This window comes from Netta rufina (genome assembly GCF_964035555.1).
Source record: "Netta rufina genome assembly, chromosome: 1".
Taxonomy (NCBI): domain Eukaryota; kingdom Metazoa; phylum Chordata; class Aves; order Anseriformes; family Anatidae; genus Netta; species Netta rufina.
In genome coordinates this window covers 196857406-196880430 of record NC_140123.1, presented here as the reverse complement: position 1 = coordinate 196880430, position 23025 = coordinate 196857406, and the positions used below count along the sequence as shown (strand labels likewise).

General features: G+C 36.3%; 1 protein-coding gene across 1 annotated transcript in view; it reads left to right on the top strand.

Moving 5' to 3' along the window:
- The first annotated feature begins 345 nt into the window (after nt 1–345).
- The window catches only part of CACNA2D1 (calcium voltage-gated channel auxiliary subunit alpha2delta 1), a 408933-nt gene continuing 386253 nt past the window's right edge, over nt 346–23025 (top strand). The window contains exon 1 of the mRNA XM_084305950.1: nt 346–585. Within this exon, the coding sequence (XP_084162076.1) occupies nt 491–585 (95 nt within the window). The 5' untranslated portion in view covers nt 346–490. The remainder of the gene's footprint in view (nt 586–23025) is intronic.

The following is a 23025-nucleotide window of genomic DNA, read 5'->3' as shown; positions in this document are numbered from 1 at the left end:
TTTTCCTCCTCTCCCTTCTTCAGGAGCACCCACCCCGCCTTCCCGCTCCTCTCCTGCTGCTGCTGCTGCTGCTGCTCTGCAATCGGGGATAAATCAGGGCCGGGCACAGGCGCGCACGCAGGGAGTGAGCGGGGCTCCGTTACAAAAGTAGCCCTGATGGCGGCGGATCAGAGGAAGCTGGAGCTGCTGCTGGAGTAGCGGAGAGTAGAGTATCTCCCTCTCTCGCTCCTCTATTTCTTCTCTTCCCCCTCTCCACCCACAGCTCTCCATCGTTTCTCCTCCTCCTTTCCCACCCGCTTCTTCTGCGCCTCCTGCCAGGGGGCGGGGGGGGGAGGGGGGGGAGCGGAGGAGGCTTTAAAAAACAACAGCCCCCCCACGCCGCACGCACAATAATTGAATTTATTATTATTACCGTCTCGCCGACTTGGGGAAAAGGAGGAGGAGGAGGTTGGGGTGTGTGTGTGGGGGGGATCGATCTTCGATCAGGAAGATGGCTGCTGGCTGGCTGCTGGTCTTTAGCCTGACACTTTTCCAGTCCCTGGTGATGAACCACTCCTCGGAGGGACCCTTCCCTTCGCCCACCACGTAAGTCCCCGACGGGTGGGCGAGAGGGGCGAGAGGGGCGAGGGGCAGCGGCTGGGGCTTCCCGGGAGCCGGGGGAGAGCGCGGCTGGGGCGAGAGCACAAAAGGCGCTTCCCGGGCAATAAAAGTAAGTGTGGCTGGGGAGCGGCGGAGTGGTGAAACGGCAAGGTTTCGGCTGCCGTGGCTTGAGCAAGAGGGGCCGATAGGAGGGGACGGTGCCCCGGTGAGAGCGGATTCCCCCGAGTCCCCCTCCCGGTGCGCATGGCCCCGGCGGCGAGCTGCGCCCGCAGGAAAGTTTCCACTCCCGGGCAGCTCGCCCCTCTCCTTCCGAAAGGGCTTATTTCTGGCAGGAATATCGGAAAAAAATAATAATAATAGCCATCACTTGAGCGATTTAATTCACGTTAGAGGCAGGGAGAGGTTTTCGTGCCGTCCTGAGGCAGGACGGCAGTGCCCGAGGTGTGGGCGCGGGCGAAGCTCGCTCCCAGTGGGATGGGTGCCAGGGCGCACCGCGACTATTTTGACAGCTCCGGGGTTTGTTTTATCCATGTGTTTGTTCGGGTGCTTTCGTGTGTGCGCACGCATGTGCAAAAGGCGATCTTTTTTAGCGAGCTGAAAGCAAGTAAAGAAGTGTTTTCCTACACGTCCTCGAGTGTCGGCCTTACAAGGCATTGCATGCCAAAAATCACCTTGGAGAGAGCCGGTGGATACTCGGGGCAGGCGGCTTTGTTTTGGCACGGCTGTGAGACAGAAATCTTTAAGCCACCGCATACACACCAGCGTGAAACTGTTGCCCAGAGCAGTGCAAGGATCACACAAGAAGGGCGAGCAATAAAAGAAATGGCAAAAATAATCCAATGCATCATATTTGAGATATTTGTATATATACAAACACTATGGACCATGTTTTCTTCCTTTCCCCCTTTCTTTCTCCCTTTATTTAATTATTTATTTTTATGCACTTAGTCCCTGAATCTGGATTAAAGCTATCAGTAGGTAACTTTTAAGTGGATGACTCACTTTAATGCTTTTTACCCAAGAAAAATAGTGCTGATGATACTCTTCCCTATTGTTTAACGCTGGGTGGAATTTATTGCCCTTGTTCATTCTGTGCAGAAGGATGAGTATACAGCAATTACCAGCAATGCATTTTCACCAATTAGTACTGCTGGTAGGTTGTTATAATTGGATTCAGTTCTGAGTATCGGTTCCATGGTTCCATTATGAAAGACTCAAAGGGATGCTCCTCACACTGTTAAATGAAAAAAAGGAATACAAAGATAAGTGTAAAATAACCACTTAATATCTTCTAAGTTGAATGCATATTGCCTTTCATTGAAAGGAAAATTATCTTTAAAAAAAATTCTGGTGTTGCAGTTTTAAAGGTGTACCATGTAAAAGCAAGAGTGACAAAATACAAAGCTTGGGCTTTTTAAATCAGTGCTTTCCTTGTGCTTGAGCTCCTGTGTTTAGCTGTTTCTTTTTGAACTGATGAAGTATATCATACACAACTAATCACACTTTATCTTCTACTTAGATTTACTTTATTTTAAGAGAGAGAAGTATGGAACCTAGGGAAGTAGAAAGAAGCCTATATTAAAAGGTCATATAAATTCAAATAGAAGTCTAGATCACTTTTTAGTATAATGTTACGTGATATTTCTTTAAAATTATTTTCACTCCTGTCCATGTTTGCCACTTCCCTTAGAATTTACCTTTACTGCCACTATTATAACAGAAATTGCTAACAGGGAAACAGACTATATAATGGAACTTTAATTATAAGCTAAACCTATGAATAAGTAACTCAGAATATGGACAATAGCATTTCCATATCCTTCATAATCTACTTACTGTTAACTTTCTTTTTTCTCATTATTATTCCATTGAAATGTTGCAGAAATGATCTATAGTGCTTATCCATCCTTCATAGTAACGTTTCTCCTTTGAAATTAAATCAAAGTGCAAATAAGGCTTGGCTCATTTAGGACACAGCACAACAGGTTGATGGAGGGAGAGCTGCTTTGCAAAACATAATGATGTAACAGGTGAAAGAGAAATTTTTTGGAATCTCTTTTAAGACTTCACAGTTAGTGGTGTTTTGTTTCCTACTACAGATGACAAATGGAGAAAAACAAAGAGATGTGGCAGAAATAGGAATGCTCTTAATTTGAAGTATTTTATATTCTAAGAATATTAAAAATAGGAGAAAAAAAAAAAACAAAAAAAAAAACAAAAGAGAATGAAGGAAAGAAAATATATTAATAATTGAAGAACTGAAGATTAGCTGACACTGTGTTCTGAGAGAACTGCCTTTTCCCATTATTTTCAGTCTATTTTTCTTTTTGTTGAAAAGTTGCTCTGAGGAAACAGCTTTGCCCAGCTGTTGTATGAAAAATGTGCATATTCAAGGCTGTATAGTTTGTGATCTCATCAGCAACTCATTACTGTACAATCACTTTTCCTTCAGTCATCTGTTCCTTCTGTACCAGTAAATACTTTTAACATGTGCTTTTACTGAAACATTCATAAGTGTGTATCACCAATACATTAGTGCACAAGTATGACATATTTTTTTAGCAAAAAATGCTGAAGGTTTAAGCTATGCCAGTTTGATAGAATCTCAGTCATTTGATTCATCTTCCTTCACTGACACGGCAAAAAGGCTTTGATATATTTACCCAGCAACATACACAGAATTTTGAGTGAAGGTGTGTGCTGTATGAAATGGGAGCCTTAATTCTCACTGAAAATATGAGCAGGTGGCATAAACACATTTGTTGCTTCCTGTGTTTGAATATTTCACTGCAAATATTGGCGTCTTCCCATAATTAACATTTTAGGTATAGTGGCAATTATGTCTTGATCTTTAGATGTCAGGTTTATCTACTGATCAATATATATAAGAGGTTTTATTGAAATGCAAGATTTTCATTGTATTATGTATTGGGGATATATTATATGTTAGCAGAGAATATCAAGCTCTTACTTTTAAGGTAGAAAGTCCAAATACTTTAATTATACATGCAGCAGTGCAGATATTTTGAAATATTGTTGTATGCGGTTCTCCTGTCCGTATAGCCATGCTAATGCTAACACCGTACACAATGCACTTCTTTCTTCTTTTCTAACCTTATCTATTTCTTTATCATCTATATTTATGCAGATTTAAGAAAATATGTAAATGTAGTTTTGTACATTGCCTGGTAAAGGTAGCATAGGGCTCTCTTTATTGTTGTTCTGTTATCTCTCCTGCATGAAAACAGATAGTCTTAAGTTTAAAAAATGGTTTAAAAATGTTATAATTCTTAAGTAGACTTTTGACATGGTATGTCTTACCAGTGTTGATCTTTCTAATGATAAAGAGCAACATATGATATAGAAATGTACCTACTGCTTCCAGATAAGTCTGGCTATTCTGATAAAAAAATAAATAAATTAATTAAAATTAAAACCAGGTATTTTGATTTTGAAAAATCCAGGGCTGAAACCTTTCAATATTAATAGTACTATTTCTGCAATTACATCATTCTTAATATCTCTTTTTTTTTTTATCTTCTCTGATTTTCATCCCCTACTCTTTTTTTTTTTTTTTTTTTTTTTTTCCTGTATCTACTACACTTCTTCCCTCTCACTCATCTTTTTCCATATGTTTGGATATTTGAGTAGAGAATAAATTGCACATTATATTCAAGACAGATCTGCTACTTAGATTAATTGGTGTCAAACATCTAAGGATAAAAATAATATGCAGAGGATGAAATAATATACATACAAACATACATATATGTACGTATGCAGGCATGAACACCAGAGGCAATTTTAGAAAAGAAGTTGTATATTCCCTTTTCTTATTTGCATGAATCATCCTTACTGTTTCGGTGTCATTAGGACAACTCGGGGAAGTCTGTATGACTCACATGAATTAGGGCTTGCACAACTGGGGTGTTCATATTTTTGGTTTGTGCACATGGACCTAACAAGTGTTGGTCTTGGTGAGAATGTTGCTGGGCTCGGTACATAGTGTCTCTTTCCATACAAAATCAGTGACTGAATCAGTGTTCTTTTCATCTGTTTCTACTGCAATACTTAGGGATTTTGACACCTCTTACATACATACAATCTCATTTTTTAGCATGAAATCTGTGAAAATTTACTGCTGATGCTAATTAGGAAAGGCAGTTGCATTAATAGATTGTACAATATCAGGCTCCTTTGTATTTGAAAACTGTATTTTCCAGTCTATTTAAAAATCTTAATTATCAGGAAAAGGAAATCTTCTGAAGTATACCTTCCTATCAGTGAATTGGAAAGAAAGCCAAAAGATGTATCTACTTAGAGCCAGGGAAGTGCAGTATCACCTCTTAGTATTTTCTCAGCAGCACATCTGAATGCTGAGCATTACGCAAGATGCATAAAACCACAGATATTTTTAAAAGTATCACTCCAGTCAGTTCTTCTAGTAGAAACATACTTAAAGATCAGTGCAGAACAGCTTGTTGATTGGTGTTGTTTTATTTTTGTGAGTGTCTCTGCACATGTGGTGGTGATAAATGCAAATTATTTGGATCCACAAAGCATTTTTCTGTTTCACATATTTTATGATGTAAATTGTGAATGGGTATTTTTTATTATTCTTTTTGTTTGTTTCTTTGTTTGTATGCTAAATTCTTTCTGTTTTCCTCCTGGACGTTTATGCTGGGGCCTTAAAACAGGCATATTCTATAAATTTGCATTTTATTAGGTATGAAAATTCAGCTGAAAACATCAAAATAGACACTGATCATAAGAGATGAAATTTCATTGAAATAAATCAGCATTGTAGAGGTTCTTGCCATCTTTCATTTTGCAGTGATGCTATTTTCAGAACTGTATTGCTCATACCCTGCAAAATGATTTTATCCAAGAATTCAGCTGCTAGAGAGCTGGAGCTTGGCAGTGCATTAGTCTGAAATGTATTCATTGTTAAATAGAAGGCCTGTTGTACAGATCTTAAAAAATATTTATCTAGCAGAGCATTTTAAATTGATGGAAGCATGGTCAAATTATTATTACTTTAATCTTTTGTAACAAAGAAACAAAACAGTCTGTGATTGTCCACTGATAACTGTGATCTGACATGCTTATGCTTTTATTCTTTACTCTTCCCTTCTTTGAGAATCCTTTACCCAAGGTAGTATTATCTTCCAGACCGATGTTTGACTTAAACCTCTGTTAGATAGGGGTTGCAGTTTAGGAGCATTTTAGTAGGTTAAGAGAAAAATGGCTCACTCTTTTTGTTGTTGAACATAGTAGAAGCAGAACTGGGCCCCAGACTGTTTTGTACCTTTTTCGCAGCAACACAAGAGCTTTTGATCCCTGTATGCTTGGGATACATGTTGTGCCTAGAGTGTTTATAAAGATTGTGGTGGCAAATACTAGTATTATGGACTACAGAAAATGTTGTTCTCTAGTGCCTTGTTAAAACATCTACCTTAGCAGAAGGAAAGATTTACCAGAACATAACACTGGAATAAAATTGTTGGACCATAACTATAATTTGGTGAATGCGGATGTCATACTTTTGTACATGCTGAATCAGGCTTCTTGTTAGAAAGAAAGAAAACTCAGTGTTCTCAGCATTCAGGTAAAATATATCTAGCATCTTGAAAATGCACAGAACTTTTAAAAAAATAATAATCAACTACAAAATGATAACTGTGTTTCTTTCCCAACCCCTAAGCTTTGCTTTTGTCACTCTTACCCTGCTCCTGCATGAGATTTTCCCTTCCATCTCCAGCTGTTGAAAGATAGGTATTAATGAATACTGAAATGATTCACATTTGAGGTTACAGCTCTGATTTATTTGTCTTGTTGCATCTATTAAATAGCCTGATCCTGTTCACTGTTCTCAAAGTATATTGATTAATGCTGGGTTTCTAGGACCAGACCAATAGCTGCATTTTGCAGCAGTTATGCCATTGCTTGCTATAGCAAACTGGTTATTGCCATTATATAGTGGCATGATTCTTCTTTCACTCTGGATTTACAGTAATAAAAGAGAACTGAAGCCAATATTGCTTGAAGGATATGACTTTTATACCAAGCAGTACGGCATAATACAACAAGTAGTGATTCAGGATGGCTCGCATGTAAGGTATATGCAACACTGGTAGTGAAGAGTACCACTCTCAGCTCAGTTTATTACTGAGTGTTGCTTATGTGCTGGATATTCTCATTTAGAGTCAGGCTATCCTGCTGAAATTAAAAGGTGACATTGATAGTCCTAGAAAAAAATCATTGTAAGAATGAAGATTATCAGAATATGCCTCAGCACTTTTTAATAGCTAAAAATTAACGATGCATGCCTGTAGCCGTGCAGTTCAGGAGGGATTTGTCTCATCCATCTCCAGTGCTTCCCAAATTATTTATTGACTTACTCTTCTTCTCAGCAAACTCAACTGTTCAGATCCTCATTCCTCCCAGCCTTAGTAAGTTTTCAGCCTGGAATGTAAAATACGCTTTCTCTTTCACCAGCACCTTGTGAGAAGAGGGCAGCTCACTCTTGGGTTATGTTACACCAGAGGTGTCAGGGAAAAGACTGCCTTCGTTCTCATCTGTCCCTCCCCATGCTACCTTTCCCTGTGCACCAACAGCAAATAGATGACAAAGACAGGAAGCTGAATCTTTCCTCCTTGTATAATTTCTGTGATTTATTTACAAAGATTCTAACAAGTTTATGAAAGAGATTGACATTTTTTTGCATCAACAAATCAGCAAGCTTTTGCAGTTAATTACAGTAATTCAAAATCACTTTTTTTTTTTTTTTTTTTTTTTAATCTGAGGCAGGCCTGAAATACCCATAGAATATGAATGTGAAGTTATAATATTGCTGACTATTAAAAAAAAAGTTTTATTATATTTTTCAGATTTTTTTTTTTTTTTAATTACATTCTCAATACTTCTCATTTGAGTGTTTGTCTGGAAAAGAGCTATAATCTGACTTTGTAACAGATATTCTACATAGTAATTTAAGCATTTTTTAAAATTTTCCCCTGTTTCTGTAGAGCCATGAATATGGAACCAGGCATTCAGCAAAAACTTTTTTTTATTTATTATTATTATTTTTTTAAATACGTCTTATGGATCATCTGGGGTAATAATCTTGCATAGCAATCATTTTTTGTAGCATAGAGGTATATATTTGATCAGGAATCTTTCTTTCAGCTCTCTTCCATATTGAATTGTGAAGCAGATAATAACATGAATGTGTGGCTGAGTTCAGAATTTATTTTTCGTAGTGATCAAATGATAAATTATGTTATATTTTATTTAAAGGAGAAAAGCAGAACTCAGTTCATCCAAAGAATTTCATACCTCAGGTGTTTCTGTCTCCTGTGCCTTTTTGCAGATCACCACTAGGCTGGTCTAAAGGCTTAAAAACATTCCCCAGTCTCTACCTCTCTTATCTTTGCTGGGATTTTAAAAATATTTTGCAAAGCATGGACTAAATCTTTAAAGTAGGCATATAAATACAGTTATGAAAGTTTTCTGGGTAGGGTTGCAGGACTAAGGCCTAAATGAAGGCATGTCAGTGTCACTTTTAATATCATGATGCATTTTTCTTTCTGCACTAAGGCAGCCATAAACAAACTAGTGAAGGGAAATTTTCTTTGTTCTTAGAATGAGGAAAAAAACGCTACACCTGGTTTGTACTGACTCTTAATGATGACGCCTTTTCCATAGGAGGAAAGTGAGTCCTAGAGTATGTTTTGTTGAAGATGATGAAGTGAAACAGTTTGCACTTTGAGCTGAAGGATCTTGGTTTTTAGTATTGCAGGAAGGAGCAGAGTCATAAAGTGAAAATGACCAGAAGTATGAATTACAGTATTTCAGAGGTCTGACTGTGCTTTTAGGCAAACCAGATCTACAAATATGGCACGAGTGGCAGGCTCCAAGGAATCAACCTTGTTTGGATGCAAAAATTCTCTCTTTGAATTCAAAATTTTCTAACAGCCATAATACGTCATTTTGCAGAAACACATAACTATTTATATAAGCTCAGTTAAGGCTTTTACTGTTTTTAACCTGGTATTATGGGTAACAATTTACTCTTGCACATATATATCCAATATCCCATTAAACTTTTCAAATTGTTGGGGAGTAAGTTCAACATTCCATTAAAACACAGGTTTTGATTTATGGTATTCTACTGTGGACTAGTGGAAAAATGGTTTATTTTGTAAATGGTTGAATGGACCCTCACAGTAATCATTTCCCCCAGTGTGTATTTGAATAGTCCATTTAGCTGATATGTTGTATGGATCCTAAATGCAGCCTTATCTTCAAAGAAAATGCTCTTAAATTGGTGAGTGCTCTGCCCTATGAGATATGTTGGTACAGTGTTCTGTGAGTTTAGTCAAGGTATACACTAGCTTCCTGTGCAGATATCAATGTAGATATTGCTTTTTGCAGAATATGGTTTATTTCTTTTCATATATTAAATTAGAATAAAATATGTATAATAGTATATTTTTTTCAGTAATTGCTTAGAACACTCCTTCAGATGTTATTGAATGTTCATATTTGCTGTTAGTCTTATATGTAGTTTCATTGCTTTTTACATATGGATGCAGCAAGTTCATCAGATTTTTTTCAAAGTCAGCTTAAAATAAAGAGAATACATACATGTATAATAATTCCTGGCAAAAGAAGGTGGAAATTGAGTGTATTGAGCAAAGAGTTTTGTTGCACCATGATCTTCTGTAGGAAGTTCTCCTCTAGAATGCATGCAGCTGTTTGCATATTCTGTAATGCAGCAAGTATTACTTGAGCTGAGCCCTCTGTCATAACTAAATTCAGTGGTGACTATTGTATATATGTATATTATATATATATATTTGCTATATATATATAATAGAAATAAAATTATTGTAAATATTGTAAATAAAGTAAAAGGTTTTTAAATTTATGTTTTCTGTGATGTACATCCTGAATTGTATGTCTCCTGGCTGAGGATATTATTATTATAGTTCCCTCTCCATAATTTCCATTATTATCTGCTTCTCATTATCTGCCTTGCGTTTTGGACCTTAGTTTCTTCCACATTGATTTCTCTCATCAGTAAAATAAGAGGCTGAGGCATCTTACCATTTAGTCAGGCGAGGGTTTATTGTCAAGATTAATTTGTTAGCTAATGCCTCCAAAGCCCTCTGTAGCTGAAAAGTGTTAAGTTGTTAAGGCTTGTTTATTAAGATGCTTTTTTTTTTTTTTTGATTTATTCCCACCTTGACTCAGATACTTGCATGACCAAATCTTTCCTGGCTGGAACTTGAAATCTGGAGAGTTAGAAGAAGTTAATCCCCATGATCTCTACTTCTTGGATGCACACAGATTGTAAAACATAAGCATTTTAGGAACTACCAGGAGTCAGCAAAAATCTGCAGACAGTATCGTGAAAAAAAGCCAGCACATCTGACTCATGCCAATGCTGTGTGTTAGCTGCGTTCTTGTGCCACATTGCACAGCATTTTTCTTGATGTTGAAATCATTTGGAGCTATAGATATCTATGATATCTATATGCTATGATATCTATGATTCAGATAATCTATAGATATAGATTATCTGAAATGTGAACTGTGAATATTTCTTATTTTCTAGTTAAAATAGAGGCAATAGGTGGTTACAATAACAGCCAAAATAACTTGTGTCACTTGGGTTCATTAACCTGATCCCACTTTTCAAGAAGTTTACTACTGTTTTTATTCCTTTTGTTCCCATTTCATTGAAATGGGAATGGTGCCCCATTGCCATCCTGCTTGAACAAGCATGTTGCATATCATAAGTTGTCCTGCTTTCTGTGAGAAGGATGTTCACAGAAGTACATAAGTAGTGCTGTTTAGGGGGTCTGGCATCAACTTATTCCCATTTATGGACTAGTAGCATGCCTAACATAGTCACTAATGATCACTAATTATCTGAAAAGGATGGAGGCTGCTCAGATTTCAAGTAGTTTGAGTAGTTGAAGTAACATAGTTTTCATAGCAGTTGTTTTGATTGGCCTAGTAACAGTTACAACAGAAGTAATAGTTATAACAGTAGTGCAGTCCTTACTATTTTATTTTATTTTATTTTATTTTATTTTAAAAACTACCTTTCCTACTTTGACTACCTTTCCTACCTTCTGGATTAGACTTTCATTTTCTGAAGATATTTTAGATATTGCAGGTAGGTATATAAGCTAATAGAGAGGATTGCTAATACAAGCTGGAACATGTCTTGAAGAGATTTCACTATACAATACACATGGGGAAAAGCTTTGAAGTAACTGAAAGCAAAACCTGGTTCTTGTAGTCACTTCTGACTGATAAGAAATACACAAAGGATTAATTGGTTTGTTGCATGACTAAGAGTATGTCTCAGGATATACTCTGAATGTCTTTGGAAATGGTTAGGTACCCTATTTCATCTTTCCTTGTGCCAGTGTAATTTCAGCAAAATGTGTATCAGTCCTGTATCATTTAAATCCTAGGTGCAGGGATGAACCCACATAAAATAGTTTCTGATTAAACACATACAGGTTTCATGCCTACAGAATGAGTCATCACTGTCAAGGCCAGATTGTAAAAATTATATAAAATAAAATGTAATACATGATTGTATTAGGCTATACAGAGGGGAATAGTAAGATATTGCAAAGAAACCATGCATGATATCAGATGTGGTCATTTGTCTTCCTTTTAAATGATAAGCTCTGACAGCACTTCATTGTCTGTGCCCTACTGAGCAAGTGTCCATGTAAAAAAGAACTTAGTGTGCCAGAAGGCACACTAAGAAAATGTTCTCAGAGGTTAGGAACAAACACAATTTTGTATACATATGGAATTGTAAGGAAGAAATTTTATTTTTTTAAAATACTGCAGCATCTAATAATATTCAGGATACTTGTAAGCGTAGTAACATTTCTTACTTGTAAGAAGTAATTTATTTTAACCCCTCACAACTGATTAATTTGTTCACCTTCAGGTATGAAATCTTGATTTTCAGGTAATTAGCTTTAAAATCACTAAGAAACCAAAAGAATTCCTTCCTCTCTCTCCCCCCCCCTCCCCTTTTTTTTTTTCTTTTTCTCAATGAAGCTTGGTTTAGTCTGAAAAGTGATGCTGTCTCTTTACAGGGCCATGAGACCCCAATTCTGATGTGTTAGCTTCTTTCTTATTAACAGTATTTGATATCTTTACTCCTCTGCTATGTAAGTGTTACTAATCTAGATGCACTCTCCTAGTCTGCAAAATTGAGATTAAAAGCACCCGTCACTTTCTTGCTTAGATGGTGAGAGACAGTTAACAAATGGTCATAAATAATATCGTAGTAGATGTATAGAATAATACTTAGACTGCAGATATTTTGCTGCTAGTGATTTTGCTTTGCATAACTCCATTTATTCATAGAATAAGCTAATTCTATGGCCTGCAAGGTAGTTTTGCATGAAAATGCTCAGTTCTTCTTATAGATTTCCATGCTTCAACAAAGACGTTATGTATTGAATTATGATGCTTTCAGCTTGGCAAGCACAGGTTAAACATCAGTGATTAAATATTTGGTTCTACGTATCTAATTACCTGGGGCTCTATTTCTTTCTAGTGAATAGATTCTACTCCACAATTGTCCCATTATTCTCCATGGGATGAATCTGTTTATAGATAGAAATGGTAATCATTTTTATTTATTTATTTATTTATTTATTTATTTATTTTAATCTAGGTTAAAAGTAAATTATTAGATTGTAAAGCTAAACACTTGATAATTAGGAAATGTATGATATTGAAATTGGCCTTAATTTGTCTACCTTCTACATCTTCATTGTGATCCACTTTTCAGTTACAGAATCAACCGTTATTTTTTCAACTGGAAACTCATTTTATTGAGCATATGAAATAGAAATAGACTCACAAGGACAGAAATATGCTTACAGTGCGCTTGCATATTACAATGGAGATGTATACTTATTTTACTTATTATACCCGACTTTACAGCTTTTATGATTTCAACTTAATAAGAGGTGCTTTATTTTATTTTATTTTATTTTATTTTATTTTATTTTATTTTATTTTATTTTATTTTATTTTATTTTATTTTATTTTATTTTATTTTATTTTATTTTATTTTATTTTATTTTACTTTATTTTATTTTATTTTACTTTATTTTACTTTATTTTATTTTACTTTATTTTATTTTATTTTACTTTATTTTATTTTACTTTATTTTATTTTATTATTATTTTTCCTTCCCTGTAGCTAATTATTCAAAATGTAACTCCTACATAAGACAAACAAGACAGGTGGAGTTCACTGATAATTTTGGTAAAGCTGCAAAGGATACACCTTGTCTCTGGCAACGAAAAGCTAGTAATAGCTTCCACTGCAGGGAGAGCTTGCAGAAGCATCTACCTCAGAACTGGAAGTCAGGTATTAAACAAAAGCTATATTTTGAACCCAAAAGCTAAGGTAAAGATACCCTAAGCAAAGAGATGTTTTTGAGATATATTTAGATGTTTTGTGTTGCTAGAATATTGTTTCATTGCAGGAAGAGAACTATCTGGCTGATCCTGTGTTTTTTATGTTGTATGACTTCAGTAACGGGTTCATCCCTTCGCTAGGCAGGAATTATTTCATAGCTGGGATTTTTCCTGCAAATTAACAGGAAATGTCAGCAGTATACCACTAAAATGCCCCTAGCATTTTTGGTTACCTAATGGTGCAGGAAACTCATGCTTCTTGTGTGAGTGTTTAGCTCTACATTTGATCTTGGGATTATTTTGCGAGCAACCATGACCAAATTTAAGAGATTTCACAAGTACCTGAATTTTTATATTTCTGGTGTACCAGATCCAGCTGGTCATACATTAATACTTAATGGCATATGTGTGGGTAGAATTTAGCAAGGATTTCTTAAAGACCAAATAGGCAACCTACAAACTGGAGATGTGCAAACTCATTCATTCAAAGATTGGTTAAAATGAAGTTGATCGTATTTCCTACAGGGAAACATCCCTACAGTATCCACAAAGTAATAAAACATGCTTGTTTCCTTTTAAACTTGCCACATCAGGAGTGGGGTTTAGTCCAAAATCTTTAAATAAATATATGATAAACAAATATAAACTGTAGGAGGCACACAGTTTAATTGTTGTTGTGAAATGGAGTTTCTAATTCAAGAGTAATTTAGATAGATTCCAGTCTGTGATTTGTTATTGTGTGATTTAACATGGACACACGCTATCCATGTGACATTTCTTTCACCTGAGAAAATTGGATAATGAACTAATGAAGGTTTTCTTGCCTGATAATACTGTCTGTTTTCAGAATGGAGCAATTACAGAGTCTTTTTAGCACTCGATATCTATCTAAACAAAATCAATGCAAAAATAAGTGCAATTTAATGAAGTATTGTTATTTTACACTGTTTATGTAGTTCTCTGAGTGTCTGAAATGGTGCCGTAAAAAAATTCTTTGAGGCTTTAAATTCAGTCTGTTTAATGACCACATGATCTTTTGGTTTAAGTCATTCACAACTATTTGTGTGTTTACAAATTTAATGTCTTATCATTGCTACACTTACTTTTTCTAGAATAATACCTTATTCTATGTATCTTGATACTGGACTCGATTGGGATTCATGTGGCTTGAAAGGTGTAAATTGGGAACAGTCGGATTAAAGCTTCTCAAATATATATGTACAAAAAAATAAAACAGGAATTTCAGGGTCTATTTTTTTTTTTTAATCTTACTCAGTTTTCTCTTCCATATGTTAGTCCTTTAAAAGGGCAGAGAATTGTTTGGACAATGCATTCGAAATGTAATATGTTGTGCAAATGCTGATTTTTGGTATTACATTGCAGAGTAGAAGAAAAATCTGAATACAAAGTGCCATTAGAAATACAAAAAGATGCATGCCTATTCAGGCTTTCACCTGCTTTGCAGACCAACCTATAAATTAAGATAAGGAAAATTCAGATTAAATACACAAAATGTATTGACAGTACAAGTAGGTGGCTTATGGATTCATTCTGTAAGTTTTTGTGGTAAATCATTGAACTTCTAACTCTGCACTGAAGAGAAATCTGAAGAAAGTCAGTACTGAACAGAAAAATCAAAAAGCTCACTCCTGCATTATATGGGAACTAGACAGTACATTTTTGATTGCTTTACTTTTTTTTTTTTTTTTTTTTCCTGCAACTGTTATTTTATTTAAAAATTTATTTAAGTACATTTACAAGGTATAAGTATGGAAGTGTGTCAAAAATGGTTCTCAATAAAGCATTGCTATTCTAGACTTAATTTCATTTTTTACATCAAGTGCTTCTAGTTCATCTGAAGGAATTATTGCTAATGACTCTGATACAACAGATTTTCTTATTTGATTTTCAAAGATTTCTTTCAGTAGATTCAGTAGATAATTGTAAATGATTCCGTATATATGAAATCTTAATTGTCAACCTACTCCAAAGAAGCACCATAATCATGTCTTAGGTCCACTTTTGTTTTAGGACACATCTTTTAATGAAATAACTTTTGGTCTTTTCTGTCATCATGCTATGGGGAAAAAAAATAATCAACCTGCATGGAAGCAGTCTGTCATCCCAGATTATTTGTGTTTGTAAACCATTTAAACAAAACAAAAAAAAGCTCACACACACAGAAATTAGATATAGAAGGGAATCTATTGCAACTTTTACTTTTTCTCTCACCAACATTTCTGAAAATAATTTATAATAAAGCTGAATTTATCATACATAATTGAGTTTAACATTTTAAATTTTATTATGCAGTATATCAGACTAGGAGATGAGTTTTCTTCTTATATCCTCAAACAACAGCAATGCATACACCATATACATGTTTCCCTGCTCTTATTAGCATAGTACTTAGAAGCTCCAGTCAAGGAACAATACCCATATTATTATGAATTCTGTATGACAGAAGCTTATGAGACAGAGATCCTTAGACAGAAAGTTTGGCATGGAAACAGGATGCCTAGGAATGATAAAGCAATATAATTCATGTCTCCTGAGGGTTTTCTCTGCTTACTGATAATACCTGTAGGGAAACAAATAATGGAAGGGGTAATGTTATGAATATTAATTTGTGTGCCATATCACTTCTGATATTTTTTTCCCCTATGTGTTTGTTACTGTTATCAACATAGGAGGGACATACTTGTAATGCAGGTAGGTATTACATATAGCTATATGGTTTAATACCCAACAGAAGGGTGTAACCTCTGCTATAGATGACACCATTAGTGATAGTCAGGACAGAACAGTAGCTAAGCCAGTACTTAGCACAAAGCTTTTAGTGTTTTCTAAATATATGTGTTCACCCTTTAGGACTTCATAACACTTGGCAATTTTGTCTTAACGTTCTAGTATTGCAAATGATTTCTACTTGTGAACAGTCCAGTTGTGCTACAGATAGTCAAAAATTTATCTGTAGGGCTGTACACTGCCAGTTTATTATATAGGAGCTCGGTGCATTAATTTATCATATTACATCTAATGTAGTCCCTTTTAGTTTTCAGACCATGGCTGTCTGAAGAGGCTAAAATTTCTTCTCAGCTTTGGTAAATTTTTAGCAGCTGTTCAGACCAACATCGTTTGTATGAGTAAGTTGGGGTGGGAGTAGCGTGTGATATATTTTAACTGTTTGTGTTTGCTTTGCCATATTTCTATGTGGTAGCATTATTATTGGTACTATAAAGCAGCACAACACTTTCCCTTTACTATGTATGGTAATAACTAGAAAGATATTCTTTAACCGCAGAATTACAATGTATTAAATATTAATCTACACCACACGCAAAGTAAAAAGCACTATACATTTCAAAAGTGTACTAAACCATGCTTCAAATGTAGATTTGTAAAGTCTTTTCAGAATCTCCTAATAGCTGTGTGACCCCACGCATATCACACCATTTGCTGGTGACCTTTTGCTGTGGCTTCTGACCTGCACTAAGCACATCATTCACACCCTGCCCAAAGCCAGCCCCAGCGACTTGTTCAGGAACTGATTTCCAGCAGGTGTTGAACCATTTTCTCATCCATCTTTTAAACCATGGGATGACTACATGGGATGTTGATTGCAAAATTCACATTGTCTTCAGTAAAGCTAGATGCTTGCCCCACACATTTAGAAGTTATTTCTGTGACATTAAGGAACATAGGATTACATGGAATTTGCATGTGTCCCTCATATATAGGTTCATTCTGTGTGCCTTTAGCTCTTCATTGAGCTGAATGTAAGTTCACTACCCTCTGCATGTTTTATATCTTTTACGTTTGCATCTGTATAATTAAAGGGAATAACTACATTTATGTAAACTTTGCAGATGAGCTACATATAACTACTCACTAGTAGTTAAAACTAGTTTTAAGGTAGATAATGAGGTTACTTTTGAGGAGATTCTGAGGTATTTGTTCAGTTGCCACCTATACTGTGCATAGAAAATGAAATATCCATGGTTAGGGGTTTTCAATATCTTTCATGAGGACTAAGCACTTTCTCTCAACCATACGTGCACACCATGAATTTTTAACAAGTAAATATGCTGTTCATCTGCTATTGATGGGAAGAAAGGCTTTGTTGTTGTTGTTGTTTATTTTCTGATAAAATAATAGTTGGTGAAACTTAAATTAAGTTTGGTAAGTAATTGATATAGCTTGTTGAACACTAGAGAATGCTTACAGGCCATTTTGTTTCCTGTTCTGAAAAAGAATGCTGGGCAACTGGTGGTGAATAAGATATTGGTTAAAAGGTTACCAGGGTTATTGTGATATGAGTCAGGGAGGGCGGAAGAAATTTCAGGTTTCTTTGTTTAGGATTTGAAACATACTACTTAGAAAGGTGTGTGTGTGTAAATTTAAATAGCACCATTCTCCCCACTTCCCTAGCAGTGCTTTTTCTTTGTTCCTAATCTGTATATAACCAAATATTTCTGCTTACTGGGAGATTAAAAATTGTAAAGGAGTAAGCAACTCAGGTGGGATGGAGGTAGTGTCCATATCTTGCAAGAAAGCTATTATTCCTGGATGTTTTTTCTTTTGAAATTATTCTTTTATTTTGTTTAAAACTAGGAAAAGGATCTGACACCTTTACAATAGGATTGTTTTGTTAATTGATTTTGTAGTTCTATTTAAAGAAAAGCAATGTGGTTTTCCTTTTATTTCATTTGTACGCAGACCTATAAAACATTGTCATAAGAAGTGCTGACATTGACATCCTGAGAGTAGCCTGGGATCAGACAGGGGTCAATCAAAGCTGGAGTGCCCCTGGCCAGTGGCTCGGCATGGGCTCAGGTTCAGTTTGAAACAAAACTGAACCTGAGTTCAGTTTGGAACAAAAAAGCTGCCACAAAGGCCTCATGCCTTCAGCTGAACAGTAGCAGGGAGATGGATCCACCTGAGGAGCCCGATTTTGACCCATTTGAATGCCATCCAGCTTTGAGCATCGTTGTGGCTTCCCATGGGATGCTGGAATCGCTGATCACTAATGAGGTCCACACTGAGCTTGGAGAGCTCACTGACAGCATGTCACAGAACAGTGGGGTAATATAAATAATAAGATTTTGCTCTGTTTTCTTTATTGCTCTTGTTGCATTTATTTTTAACTCTCTGCTACAAGAGATGGGTCTCTGGATTGCCTGCTCTGTTGCACACACTTTCCTTTTCTCTGGCTGTCTCTCTCTGTCTCTTGACAGGTGTAAGGAGGATCCTAAATATAGAAGCCACCCGTCAGTTGGCTTCAGCAATCAGCAAGCACAGATTTAGAAATTCTCTTAACCAGCTAAGCTCCAGAAGGGTGTTTCTTTTAAATGTCTATACATTTATTCAATTACACGCTTTCTTTAAGATCAACCAGGTTATCCTAAAGTATGAAGAATACCATAAGCAAACATGTCTCGGGAATGACAGTTGTCAGGAATAGCTCTTGTGGTGGAAGGGAGAGGAAATATTTTTTTAAAACTCTCCTATATTTAAGCAGTTTAGTTAATAGGATAATCTCTCACTGGGGAAAACATTGGCATTGGATATAGGCATAAGCTCCAGTTTTTAGATGAAGGAACACAATTTCATACATAGGTAAATGTATATACTTTTTATGATTTTTTCCTTAGGAGGAGAGACTTAACTTCAGGCCTACTAATTAGTTGGGGCTTACTTTGCTACACACAGAAATTAGGTGGCTGGTGGGAAAAGTAGTTGCCCTGTACTGAATGCCCATAGTGTTTAATAAACGATTTTTTTAACACAGAGTAATATATTTCTCAATGTAGATTTGCTTATAGTTCTGCTGAACTCAGCACAATACTGATTCTTGAAAATTAATTGGCCAAGTTTATTATATTGTTGTTGCAAACAGTTCTAATTATGATATTTGGAAAAAATAAATAATAAATAAAAAACAAAACCTGCATCACTGCGCTAAAGACAACTTGAAAATTTGATGTTAGTCAGTATGCAGGAGACTCAAAATTATTCTTTTCCATGTCCCCAGTTATCAATAGCATTCAGAGATATTTTTTGTCTAGAGAAAAAAGAAGGAGATCCTAAAATTCAGAATTGAATTGTGGCAAGTTACATGTGATGAAGAACCTTTTTGATACTGATTTGGTTTAATTTTTATGTTTTAGGATTGTAGCACATTTGTAAGATATTAAACATAGTGTTAAACACAGAAACATAGGTAAAGGCGGTGCCTTTTATTGGGTCAGTATTACAGCTGTACTTTTTTCTTGATTATTTTAGTGCTTTTGTATGGTCTCTCTGGAAAATTCTGTAGCAAAAGATAGCATGGTTTTATTATGATTATGTAAGATTTTATTTTTTCTCCTTATACCCAGCCATAAGAAACCACCTGTTCTCCTGTTTCCTTTTTAGACTCCTTTTAAAATTATTGTAATTTATTGTAGGTAAAATCTTATTGCAGGCAGGTGCCAGGTCTGGAATATCTGCTTATGGTACATCCGTTTGTGGTTTGTTGAGGGGGATTCAAATCTCCAGAATGGAGTAAGAGATAAAAATGACAGGACTGATCCTGGCAAAAGGGAAAAAGGCTTCAGGTAGAAGATATTTGCAAGAAAAGGTGCTTTCTCAGGGATGGGGCAAGAGATACTGGGATAGCTCTAACATTCTTCATACGGGTATTCTTCAGCTTTATACCTAAAAATCCAAGCTGCTTCTAATGCACCTTCAGCTTGGAAGCTAAAAAATTTTGATAGGTTTGGTTATGAACTTGAGTTTCTGGGTTCAAAGGATGTTCTTGGGTGTGAACCCACCAGTGGACTAAAACAGACCTGTCATAAGCTGGTAATGCACATACAGCAATGGCTGCTATGATAGGCAAACATATCTCTGCGAGGGTGTGAACCACTAGGCTGAAAGGCAGAAAAGGCAGAAGTGAATCTAAAAATTAGAAGTGTACTTTCATTTTGTTCCCCCTGCCCCTTGTTTTCACTGCAGCAATATAGCCAGGTCTCAAGCCAACTAGAAGACCTAGATTCTGCCTGTCTTTTGTATATCCTTTACTTAATACAATGGGAATAACTTTTCTGCTGATTTTTTCTTACCAGGTTAGCTTTTATTAGAAGAGGTTGTAGTCTCCTCTCACTAGCATTGCCCATCAGTCATGATGTATGGAATCAGTGCTGTGTCTGTCTGCTTGCCTCTATGTTTTTTCTTGACCCTTTATCCAGGATAGAATCCGTATACTCTACTTTCACATTTGTGTTTTCATGATCAAGGTATATTTTATAAATAGAATAAAAAAAATGTGTCACGTGTTTTCCATCAGCCTCCATGGGCACTAGGTCAGATGTGTATTAGGTCTATGTGAAAATATTTCCATTACTGTAACTCACATCATAAAGTTACATGAAGCAAAAAATAGTGTCTGTTCAGGAAAATCTGTACTAAGACAGCTCCTTGGAAAAAGTGAAAAAAGGCAATTATGTTGCAAGAATTGGGAAATTACCTTTTTTATAAAAACCTTTGCTTCTTTGTCTATCTGTTCATACTGTCTATTGTCAGATCATCTATCTATTTACTGGGTTGAAGTTGAGGATAAGAAATAGTGCCCATAATTGGATTAAGGAAGTAAGAAGGTTAATGAAAGGATCTATGGGTACTTTGTGAGCAGAATGACTAAGTTTGTTAGTAAAAATAGAACCACTGATCATGTTACATGCTTGGTAATAATGTACTTGAAGTACAAATATGTGGAGCAAAAGGAATCACCGATGATCTGTAGCATTAGGTAGGTGTGATTTGCAGCACTGATAGTGGTACAAATATATTTATCCAAATAAAGGGGAGGAATCCAGAAGCTGAGTTTGTAATCTCTTATCCTGAAATAATTTATGAATGCATCTTTGTGTGCATTTTGTGCATTGTGTTTTGGGTATTAGGTAGGTTTGTTTCTGTTCTTCTTGCCCATACTCAAAGACCAGGAGCGGTCAGGCTGGATGATGTACAAAGCTCAGGCATCTTCAGACAACAGAGTTAGATAAGAGGTATAAATCTTGAAAAAAGCACAGTCAGTTATGATTTTCCCACAAAGAGAAGGAGCCCTTCACTGTTTTCAAAACAGACTTGTGACTAAGAGCTAGCTGTATAAATAATGGAGATCTTGTATCTTATGTGATACATAAGAATTATCCTCTCAAGATATACAGGTAGTCCCTAAAGCAAACCAAGTATTTACTTTTCAAAGGGCTGGATAGTTATTAAAAGCTTTTATTTATTCTGACTTAAACACAAATTTTAGGAAAGTAATACTGTTAAGCAATTGGAAACCTTTTGGTGGCCTAGTCAGTGCTTTCAAAGGTGAAGAAAATTCTCTTTTGAGACGTTACTCCAGTACTGTCAGAGCAGTGATGTTCTGGTATCCTGTAATTCTCCATGGTAAGAGTTACATGGAAGAGGCCAAATTCAGTGCTGCCAAAGTAAAAGGTTCAGAAAACAGATGGGCAGGATGGCAGTTTTAGGAGGCAAGGAGGAACTGTGATCCTCATGTCTGAGCGCAAACCTACGCTGTGACAGTTGCATAGTATCATCTTTTCTGTCAGTTCTGACTTAGGATTTACTGGATCTCAGAGCCTGTAGGTCAGAAATATGCCTCCCATTTTTATTTCCTTTAGGAAAAAATAATTTTTCAAGGTGCATATTTCTAAATGTTTCTGTGTGGATGATTGAGACTACGTTAGAAGTTCTGGCAAGTATTCTTTAATGAAAAAAACTACCCCATATCTCTTCTGATACCTGTTTTTCTCCTTGTAAAGCTATTGCTGTCACATGATAATCTCCATGAACACATTGTCCATTCCAGGCTGAAACTCAGATACTTCAACTAAATGAAAGAGTCAGTACTCCAGGAAAACGGGTCCTACAAATTCCCTATTAACAGAAAACAGCAAATAGTAATGTGCATACAGTCTGTATATGTATGCATTTTGCAAACGCTACGTAGACCCTGAGCTCTGAATACTCCTCTCCAAATGTATTTAGGACATGTAGCCTAATCTTGTCACAGTGATAAACATTTGCACAGCATTGTTCACCAAATGATGTTTAGAGGCCAGAATCTACCAAAGGGTACCTCACTGTGGCAAAAAGTGGCCACAGATGTGCCACCCAGCTCTCTAGCTGTTGGAGAGCCAGTCCTGATCCAACAGCTGCCCCAGAACAGAAGATTTCAGTGAGACAGAAGGCACATATTGCAAAAGGCACAGTAAAAGCCTGCTATTGATTCATAGTTTTCTTCTGTGAGTTCTTCTTTATGTAGGCCATAAGATTGCAAGTGCAGCTTCAACCCTGGCCTCCCCAAGGAAAACTTTTCAGGAAAGACCTTGCCAGTTTGGCAGGGAAAACCTTACCAGAAATGTGGGCATTGCTTGTAACTGACACCTGCTTGCTCATGTCCTCTGCAAACCAGTGGGTGTAGTGTATGATCTTAGACTGAAGTGTCAATAACAGGGCAGCTGTAAAGCAGTCAGCTATAGATAGAGATGCAGAACACACTGAAATAGATGTGTATGAACATTAAGGGCTCTGTTTCCATGTGTGAAAGGAAACAGAACCCTACATGAAGGTGCACTTTGGCCTGAGAAGCCATGCACCTTAAACCATCTCTCTGTATAATCCTGCTTGCAAACCTTCCCTGACCGCAGTCATTTTATGTCTAGTTCAGGAATTAATCCCCAGGTGGCTGAAGCACAGGAGTCATAAATCCTGAAGTCCCACGATCCTCTTAAGAGAAAAGTATATATGCCGTAGATGTTGCTCTGCAAAGTGCTTAAGGGTACTTAATGTCCCAATGTCTCACCTGTGGCTTGTCCAAACACAAGCATTTTGTTCACATGCCTTGTGGTGGGGACTAAATAACTGGAAGACTGGGATGGGGAGTATTAA